This window comes from Peromyscus leucopus, chromosome 13 (genome assembly GCF_004664715.2).
Source record: "Peromyscus leucopus breed LL Stock chromosome 13, UCI_PerLeu_2.1, whole genome shotgun sequence".
NCBI classification, from domain to species: domain Eukaryota; kingdom Metazoa; phylum Chordata; class Mammalia; order Rodentia; family Cricetidae; genus Peromyscus; species Peromyscus leucopus.
In genome coordinates, this window is record NC_051074.1 from 58,248,263 (window position 1) to 58,258,093 (window position 9,831).

Genomic DNA, 9,831 nt, shown 5'->3' on the forward strand with positions numbered 1-9,831 from the left:
TTAAGCCTCCTCTCAATTTCATTTTCTCAGTTCTGCTGGTTACTTTTTTCATTTCTGGGAAACAGGGTGTTCTTAGGCATGGCCGTGGTTAGAACTTCCTATTCCCCCTTTACTCTTTTCTGCCTCAAACTCTCTGGCTTTTTTTTGGACCATTTGAAGTCTATTATTTTTTCCTTCCCCTGAATACTGAATTTTGTAGAGTTCCGTTTCTATGTTCCATGGTATCAGACTGTTCATTTCCAGCCTTTAACGACTTATGCCCTAAAGAACTGTGTCTGGACCTTTCTCCTGCAATTGTTCACAATGCACACATCTGCTTGGTGCCCCCTTTGATAGATCATAGGTACTTAAGAAATATCTACATTTTATTCCAGGTGCAGACTAACCATCTTATGTATTAAATTAGACCAACAGATTGTATATCTAAGAAGATGACAATAAACATCCATTATATTTTTATTCTATTCATTCTCTTCCCCCTTCTTTTCTGAGACCCATCCTCACACCATTTCATACCTACCCAACTTTGTGAACTCTTAATTATTTTTTTTTAATCTATTGAGCCCAATTCATGCAGCCCACGTGCTCCTGGGTATGTTGACATCCCCTGAAACATGTTTAACTTACCAGGGGAAATATCCTTAAAACAAAACAAAGCCAAGTAACAAAAACCAGATCTCCCTCCCTCTCTCAACAGCCACCAGTTACCTATAGCTCCTCATCTAGAGGTGGGACGTCATGCCACCTCCTCTCCCCGTGCTGAGATTTTATCTGCCTTGAGTTTCCTACACAGGTCTTGTGCATGCTATCATTATCATGGTTAATTCATATGTGCAACTTCCCAGTGGCATCCCCTGTCACACATTGTTTCTTCCTCTGTCTCACTGTTCATTACAATGGGTTGAGGTGTGCTTGCTACATTTTATGTTCTTTATTGGACCCTTTCGTGGGTAAGGACCATATGCTATTTTTTCCCTTGTCTCCAACACTGCCACATTTTCTGGCTTACAGGAGGCATTAAAATAAAAGATACTGGACTGCAGTTTTTTTTTTTTTTTTTTTTTTTTGGTTTTTTGAGACAGGGTTTCTCTGCGTAGCTTTGCGCCTTTCCTGGAGCTCACTTGGTAGCCCAGGCTGGCCTCGAACTCACAGAGATCCGCCTGGCTCTGCCTCCCGAGTGCTGGGATTAAAGGCGTGCACCACCACCGCCCGGCTTGGACTGCAGTTTTAAAGTAGACTCTTAGAGAATACTCAGAATTGTGAATACTTTTGGAGGAACATTATGACTTCTCATATATTTGATTATGAATTATGATGGCTTTTGGGTAGAAGACAGTGTTAATATCAGGGTCTTCATATAACTCCATGAGGACTGTGTAGTTTATAGAACATGAAATAAAGTAGGGAGAGTTGTCCAGGATTAAGTTCAAGAAAAGTGCAGAAATACCGCCATTTGTTTTGGGCTAGTGGCCTGGTGCCCGGGCAGGCACACTCACTGGAAGAAGCTACATTACTGGCATGAAGGGTGTTGCTTATGATGGAATGCCATATCCACCTGAAGCATTTATAGAGGTTACAGTATAGGATTCCCTTTGGAGTCAACATAACCACACCCCACCCTGTGTCTGTGAGGGAAGTCATAAGTTTCATCTACTCATTCAAGATACAAAGTATATACTCTGGTAGCATAGAGCAAAGATGGCGTATATACGCCTTTCCCTTTTTTTTTATATCAAAATGAATATGACTAGAAAACAATGTAATATACCATTTCATTATCTAGTAATGATCACCTTGGAAGAACATAGGGTAAATAAAAACACGCTATTGTTTTCAGCTTCAGAAAAATGAAAAAGACAGATTGTGTGGCCCAAATATTTTGCCATCAGATGGGGAAGCTAGATTGGAAAGCAGTTGCAGTAGTGTGCTGAGTGAGAGTCTAGAGAGAAACATCAGGTGCGGTCGGTGTGTCACCCCAAGGGGGACAGAGGTCGTGGGCGAATCCCTTGAGGAGTGCTAAGGAGGGTCTGGATGGACACCTTATGTTACAAACTAAGTGGATTGATAGCATGGAAAGGGAGGGGCTCTCTGCAGTGCCTCACCAGCAAGTTTAATTCACTTACATTTAATATGATTAGCAAACCATTTGGACTCATTAAAATAATCGCACTGTATGTTTTATGTCCCCTGAGCCTTAATTTTGATTTTAATTCCCTTATTTTAATAACATTCACTAAAATTAAATATTATTTTAATCATTCTCTTTATCTCTATTAGTTTTTTAAAGATTTTTCTTTTCACTGTTGATATAATGTTATTAGAAGTTATTTAATTTTTCATGGTTACTAAGGATGTTTTTTCTGTTCATGTCTTTCTTCCGTTCTGGAATGTTCTTGACCATTGGCATTGAAATTGCGCCTCTTTGCCACTTTCTTGATTCTTTATTTTGTGACCTTTAACTTTCTTATTTTTGATCTTCTGACTCTTTGGGTAATTCCCTATTATTTACCTCTTAACACATAATTTTCTTTCCTTATGTTTATTCTAACATTTAACCTATTACTGAGTTTTCAAAAGTTTATTGGGTATATTTTTGTTGTAGAATTTCAAGTTGTCTCTTTTAAATTGGCCTGGCTGCCTAGGAGAGAGAGAGGGAGAGAGAGAGAGGGAGGGAGAGAGGGAGAGAGGGAGAGAGAGAGAGAGAGAGAGGGAAGGGAAGAGGGGGCAGGGGGAGGGGGAGAGAGGGGAAGAGAGAGAGGGAGGGGACAGGGAGGACAGAGGGAGGACAGAGGGAGGACAGAGGAAGGAGGACAGAGGACAGAAGAAGAGAGAGAAAGAAAGGGGAGAAAGAGAGATTGCTTGTGACCACTAGGAGCAAAGAGGACAGGACAGGCTGCTCTCTGTGTAAGGAAACTCTCAGGTCCCTCTTCATCTACTGATGTTGCTTTGTGTCTTACTCAACAACAACCCCCACTTTCCAGTTTTCACTATGAGCATGGTTAGGTCAGGGTTGCTTCCCATGCTGCCTTTGATGACATCAGTTGCAGACATACCTCTGAAGAAGGCTTTAGGGTTTTCTTAGGTTCAGGAAATAATTTTTTTCTTAGTTTTGCCTCATATGCAATGAGAAATGGAAAGCTGACCCACCCTCTCCGTGAGGAGCCCTGTAGGCTTGTTAGCAGACCTCCACGAAGCTTGTAAGCTCCCTTGTCCTCTCTCTGCTTGACCTAGTCACTTCAGTGGGTGCTGGAGAGATTGTGGTTCCTATAAGGGATAAAGCAGCATTTCAAGCTTCCATAACAGGTGCAAAGAGGCGACTCCATCCCACTTCCTCTTCTTCCCCAAGCCTGATGATTTCATATCTGTGCTGCCAAAAGTGCATTTGTGTTTATTTGTATCTGCCCAAATAATATGTATCTTTGCAGATTTGCTCATAATCATGTCTCCATCATTGAATTCCCTCATTGGTGACATCTTTTATTCTTTAAGTGATGGCTGTGGATTTAAAAATTATTTTCTTCATGTGACTTTTCCATACTTTTCTAATAAGGTTGGGTTTCATAGAGTCAGCTGGATTCTCCACATTGACCAGAAACCAGGATTGAATTCCAGAAGTACATTTGTTCTAATGTATATTGTCATGTATTTATGTATATAAGTATATGTATATATATGTATATATGTATATCTATACACACATGTGCATTCTGTCTGCTTGCCCATCCATCCATTCATCCATCACCTACCTACCCACCCACCAATCTATCATATATATGTATACACACACACACATACACACACACACACACACACACACACACACACCTATCATCTATTTACTTTTTGAAGTAAAAGTAATAACAAGCTAATGTACTGTCAGAGATTTTCTGAGGTTAGCAGGAAGGAATTATTAAGAGAAGCTGGCAGTTAGAAGAATTCCATTTAAGTCTTGGTTTTTTCCACGTGTTCACGATCCTGTCCATCTCTCTTACTCCAGGACCTTATTTGGAGCCCTTCACTTGCACCTTGGAGGGGCACCCGAAGGTCCGGCTGGCACTGGGAAGACAGAAACAACCAAGGATTTAGCAAAAGCTGTAGCCAAACAATGTGTCGTCTTCAACTGCTCCGACGGGCTGGATTACTTGGCTTTAGGAAAATTCTTTAAGGTTAGAGCCGACTCCTCATATCTTTGCAGTAAGGGTAGCTGATCAGCGATGAGAAGGGTTAAAAAGAGACGCAAGTGCAAGCAAATGCTTAACTGTGCCTTGTAAAGGTAAAAATTATAACACAGTCTCACCAGGTCCCAAGGACATGCGCTCGGCCCCCCTCCAGTCCCTGATGTGCCGGTCACTGCCTGACTGTTCCTCATTGGGTCTTTGACTTGCAAATGCTAGCTGGCTATTGGGGTACCCTGACCACAAAGCAGCCTCTCTGGCGACAGAAGCCATGTTTGCAGAGAAGGTTATTACATACAACTCATTCTTTAAAAAAGCAAATAAACTTTAAGTGGGATCTTTAAATATATTGAGAACCACTCACTGTGTAGGCTGTGGTGTAGAATTCCAAACATTTCTTTAATCTTTGTGTTGTATTATCAATAGTTTCAGGATTCACTAATGGATTTTTATGGGTGCATCTTAGATTTTTTTCCCCCCAGTGGGAAAAAATGTAAAATCTAAAAAAAATCTTGTTTTATTTTTTAATAATGTGCATTTGTGGTCATGATTGTGCCTGTGTGTGTTTGTCAGTGTGCATGCACATGTGTGCTATGTGTGAGGAGGTTGGGAGGTTGATACTGATATCCTTCTCAATTGCACTCCACTTTGTTTTGAGGCAGGGTTTCTCACTGGCTTAGAGCTTGTCAAATAGGCTAGTCTGGCTAGCCAGTGATTCCCAGAGATCTACCTGGCTCTGCCTCCCCTGCACTGTGGTCACAAGCAATGTATCACTATGCCAAGCCTGTGTGTGTGTGTGTGTGCCTGTGTGTGTGTGTGTGTGTGCTGGACATTGAATTCACATTGCCGTGATTGTGTGTCAAGCATTTTACCAACCGAGGCATCTTCCCCGACCCCAAACACTCAGTCCCTGGCTGATTCCCATGCCTCCCTGACTACAAGCTTTATTTATCTAAAGATGTCCAATTCTAGAGGCCGTAAGATTGTAAAAAGGAGAATCAAGGGTGTAAAGTGCTCATTTGGAAACCACTTGAGCAACTTGTTTCTAGAGGCTGCAATCCTTAAAATGCTAGGTGGAGCCTTGAGCACAGAGTTGTGCTTTGGGGTTGTGGGCTCTTTGCATTTACTTCCTTTTATTTTTCCAGATATATTTTAACTATTCTGTATTACTTACTTTTAAATTTTTCTTCAGCAAAATTAACAGTTTCAAAAATTAAACTAACAAAAATGTATTGTTCTTACCCAATACAGTAAACTGTTTTCCTGAATGAAATGCCCTGGTCATTTTTTACAGTGTTGGCATTATATAAGACTTTACGTTTGTGATTCTAAAACAGAGTAAGATTTTTTTTAAGGAAGTCAAAACAATAAGAAATAAAGTGACAGGGAAACAGCAGAATGATAATAATTCTTCTATATTTTCATATAAGCTTGCTGCAGTGACTAAGAGCTAAGTTGCAAAGTTAGAATATCCTAGATGCAGTTTGAATAAATAGTGCATTCCAATGTGTTACAAGCAGCTCCCAGCTTCTTTATTGTAATAGTCTTCATTTTTTATTCAGATTAATATATTTCAATAGAACTAAATTTCTTTATTGATAAATGCTAGTTGATTGTGTGGATACATCTTTGATGTTAAGTTCATGCTGAACAGCGGGGGTACAAATAAAGGTCTAGTTCTTACTATTAAGAACCTCATAATCATTCAGTCATTATTTTTAAAATTACCATCACAGGGGCTGGAGAGATGGCTCAGTGTTTAAGAGTACTGGTTGTTCTTCCAGGAGTCCTGAGTTCAAATCTCAGTACCCACATGGCAGCTCACGATATGCCGGCATCGGGTGGATACCCTCTTCTGGTGTGCAGCTGGCATGCAGACGAAGTACCCATATACATTAAATAAGTTAAAAAAAAAAGATTTAAAAAAAATCACAATTTATGTACTTGCATATATGATATTAAACAGCCTGTTTTCTGTAATAACTAAACCTTGTACTCATTGGAGATCAAAGTCATGGGTAGTGTCTTCTCTGAAGAGTTACCTATCTTTGATATGCATGGAGTTTATGTTCAACCCAGCATGACCAGGAGAGTGACAGTATTAGTGTCTCCATGGCTTTATGCAAATGACTTAGCCTCGTACATAGAATAGGTTCGGTTGCCCTGCATTTAAAATATCTTGAAAGTACCAAGGGTCACTCTTGGCACATACCAGATGCACTCATGCATGCACACACAATCTACAAAATTTGTCCTCAAGAAATACTTAATTTTTATGTTATTAAATTTTAAACCTGAGTTTAAGCATAATTACTCATTCTTATTCTAGTTTTGTTCTTTATGACTAGACAGCACATATTGGTGAGGCAATCCATTCTTAGGATTGTAAATTGGGCCTTGAATGTTAGTTGGCTATTTGGATATTCTGATTACAAAGCAAATCTATCTGGCAATGGAACTCATGTTGCATAGAGGGTTATTACAAACCATTCTTTAAAAACAGCAAATAATATCAACTTATAAATAAAAAGCAAAGGCCTGTAAATTATAGGTGTACCTCTAAATGCCTAAAGATAAACCTAGAGTAAAGTCAATAAATTGGAAAGTTTTCCAGTTGATCACACTCTTTATCCACCTAGAATAATGAGTTGGTAATGAAAATATGAGCTGTCTTTAAAGATAAAGGTGAATAAGCAATTTCCTTGATAGGATATTAAATCCCTGAAAAGATCAGGTGAAAACACATCATTTCAAAGTAATATGCAATCAGATAAAGTTGAAAATTTTTATTATTCTTTCCTCCCAGGGACTGTTATCTTGCGGAGCTTGGGCTTGCTTTGATGAGTTTAACAGAATTGATTTGGAAGTACTTTCTGTGGTCGCTCAACAAATCCTTACTATCCAAAGAGGTAAAGAGCTAGTCTGTCTCTGCAGCCTGCGAAGATGGACGAGATGGGGAGAGGGGTGGGCAGGGAACGGCACGAGCTGCCTGCATCCCTGGCCTGCTCAGTCACGGAACTTGTGATTGCCCACAGGTATTAACGCAGGGACCGAACTGCTGGTGTTTGAAGGAACCGAGCTAAAGCTTGACCCCACGTGCGCTGTCTTTATAACGATGAACCCTGGGTACGCCGGGCGCTCAGAGCTGCCAGATAATCTGAAGGTATGAAGGGTGTAATTAGGACATCTGTTTCTTTCTCACAATTTGAGAATGCAAAAGAAGAGAAGATGTGATTCTAGAATTGTCTTTTTAAAAACTCTGCTTTTAGGCACACCATTTTGAGAAATTATTCTGAAAGGTATTGTTTAAAGCTTCAAATATTTTTACAAAATAGATATGGAGAAGAGGTACAACATCAAAATTGTATAGTTTTAAAATAGTAATGATTATAGCAAATGAAAAAAGACAGAAACATACCTGATAACTCTTAATATGTCTTTCCAGTTTGATATGCATTTTTAAAGTGTTTAAATCCAACAATTGTGTGTCGATGGTGGGTTTCTTTTTAAGTTAATTTAAATTCATGATGACCATTTTCCCATCTTTATGAACACGATTCAGACTATAACTAAGTTTTCTGAGCTGTCACACTGTGGCCATGTGGGACCCTTTCAGTTCTTGCCTTATAAACGGGGCCACTACGGGATGCTCTTGCTTAAGGCTTCTCTCTATGAGAAGACATCCCTCAGCTTCTCATAGTCACCTTCAACAGTGTGAAACAGTCGATCTCCATATCGATTCTCAGTTCCTATAAATATATAGCACTTGGTATTTTGTTTGTTTTGTCTTTATTTATAAGGGACAAAACATGGTCCTAGTTGCGTAGAACAAAACTTTTACTTTAAAAAAGTAACTTTTCAGCCGGGCGTTGGTGGCGCACGCCTTTAATCCCAGCACTCGGGAGGCAGAGCCAGGTGGATCTCTATGAGTTCGAGGCCAGCCTGGGCTACCAAGTGAGCTCCAGGAAAGGCACAAAGCTACACAGAGAAACCCTGTCTCGAAAAACCAAAAAAAAAAAAAAAGTAACTTTTCAATTATTAGTAAAATATCTTGTTTCCTCCACATTTGTTCTTCTTCTTCTTATATACGTCCAGGTGAGTTGTGTGTTTATGGATTGTGCATAAGGAACAATGTATGTTGGAGAGTAGTTCATTAATAATTGTAGACCCAAACCAAGTCTTCAGACTAAATCCTGTGTGCCTCCACTGGTCACATGTGTGCAACAACAGCTCCCACATAATTCCAGTTGCCACCAAATGTTTTTGTATTTCTACTTTGCACCCTTGGTGTGCTAGATCGGACGATTTAGCACTGTGCCTTAGTGAAGGGAGGAATGATTTAAGGAGAAGTGAGAGATTGTGCAGTGGGCAAAGGCTCCTGCCTCCAAGCCCGAGAACCTGAGACCGAGACCTGCATGGACGACAGAAAACTGACTCCCTCCAGCTGAACTCTGACCTCCACACGCAGGCTATAGCATGCATACCCTCCCAATACGTAAATATAATAAATTTTAAAGGAAGGAAGTGGCAAACCCTTTATCTAAGAAGCTCTTTGAGGCTTCTCTTTGGACTTTGTTCTGGAAAGCTCTCTCCAGCTGTTATTACCCTTTTATTCAGTCGGATCAACCTGATGCATAGTCCTGAACGTAGGAAGGCAAGATTCTGTGAGTAGCTGGTCCTAAAACACTGGCAGACGTGATTGGTTGGACGTGCTGATGTAGACTGTCCCGTGGTGTGTGTGTTGAAGTAATAGGCAGATGCTTGCCCTGTGGTTCCTGGGTGTTGCGGTTTCTCTCTGCACTAAGCTAAAAAGCCCCTGCCAGCTCCCTGGTGTGGGTGGTGACTGCTACTCTTCCTCCATCTGCGCTGTCTTTGTGGTTGGAGTTGCTATAGAAACCTGTTTGCAAATATATATGGAAATTCCTAGCTGGGTGTGGTGTCCTGAGCCTGTAATCCAGCTTTTGGGAGGCAGTGGAAGGGAGGGGATCAGGAATTCAAGGTCAGCTTGGCTACTACCTGAGACCTTGTCTGGAAAGACACAGAAGGAATTCCTAACAAGACTGAAATGAGCTTTGAATTCTTAAAAGGAAAAAAAAAAAGAAAAAGAAAATGAAAGAAAGGGAGGGAGGGAGGGAAGGAGAGAGGGAGGGAGGGAGGGAGGGAGGGAGGGAGGGAATGCTGGGTCCCAGAAAGCGTCTTTGCAAGTCCTCACTATGATCCTCGAACCCTCTTCTGTGGCTGACCTTGCAGTTTCTTTGGACTTGGTGCTGCCTCACTGGCGCATCTTCTTCCTGGCCGTCTTCACGCCTTTGTCGGGTGTGCTGTTGCGACAGCTCCTTTGGCACTAATGCCTTCTGACCGGGACACTGCTGTTGGGACACTACTGCTGTCTTCTATCAAAAGAAATCCAACCCTGTAATTCCAGATTTAAAAGCCCCTGGCGGGGCGGTGAGGGCAGCTGCAGAGGTGGCTTAGGGCTTAGGAGCAGAGGACCCAGAGTGTGTTTCCTAGCACTCTCCCTGATTAGCTAATACCTACAGCTCCAGGAGGTCCACTGCTTTCTCCTGGACTCAGCAGGCACATGCACTCACTAACGGGTTTTCTGCACTGTCTCCCCTCCTCATAATAGGTTTCTCTGCTGACACAGTAAGCCAGA

At 41.1% G+C, this 9,831-nt stretch overlaps 1 protein-coding gene across 1 annotated transcript in view; it reads left to right on the top strand.

The window, feature by feature from the left end:
• Dnah7 (dynein axonemal heavy chain 7) overlaps positions 1-9,831 on the top strand; it is a 257,191-nt gene that overhangs the window by 100,581 nt on the left and 146,779 nt on the right. The window contains exons 28-30 of the mRNA XM_037210456.1: positions 3,998-4,166; positions 6,982-7,084; positions 7,211-7,338. Coding sequence (XP_037066351.1) covers positions 3,998-4,166; positions 6,982-7,084; positions 7,211-7,338 — 400 coding nt within the window. The remainder of the gene's footprint in view (positions 1-3,997; positions 4,167-6,981; positions 7,085-7,210; positions 7,339-9,831) is intronic.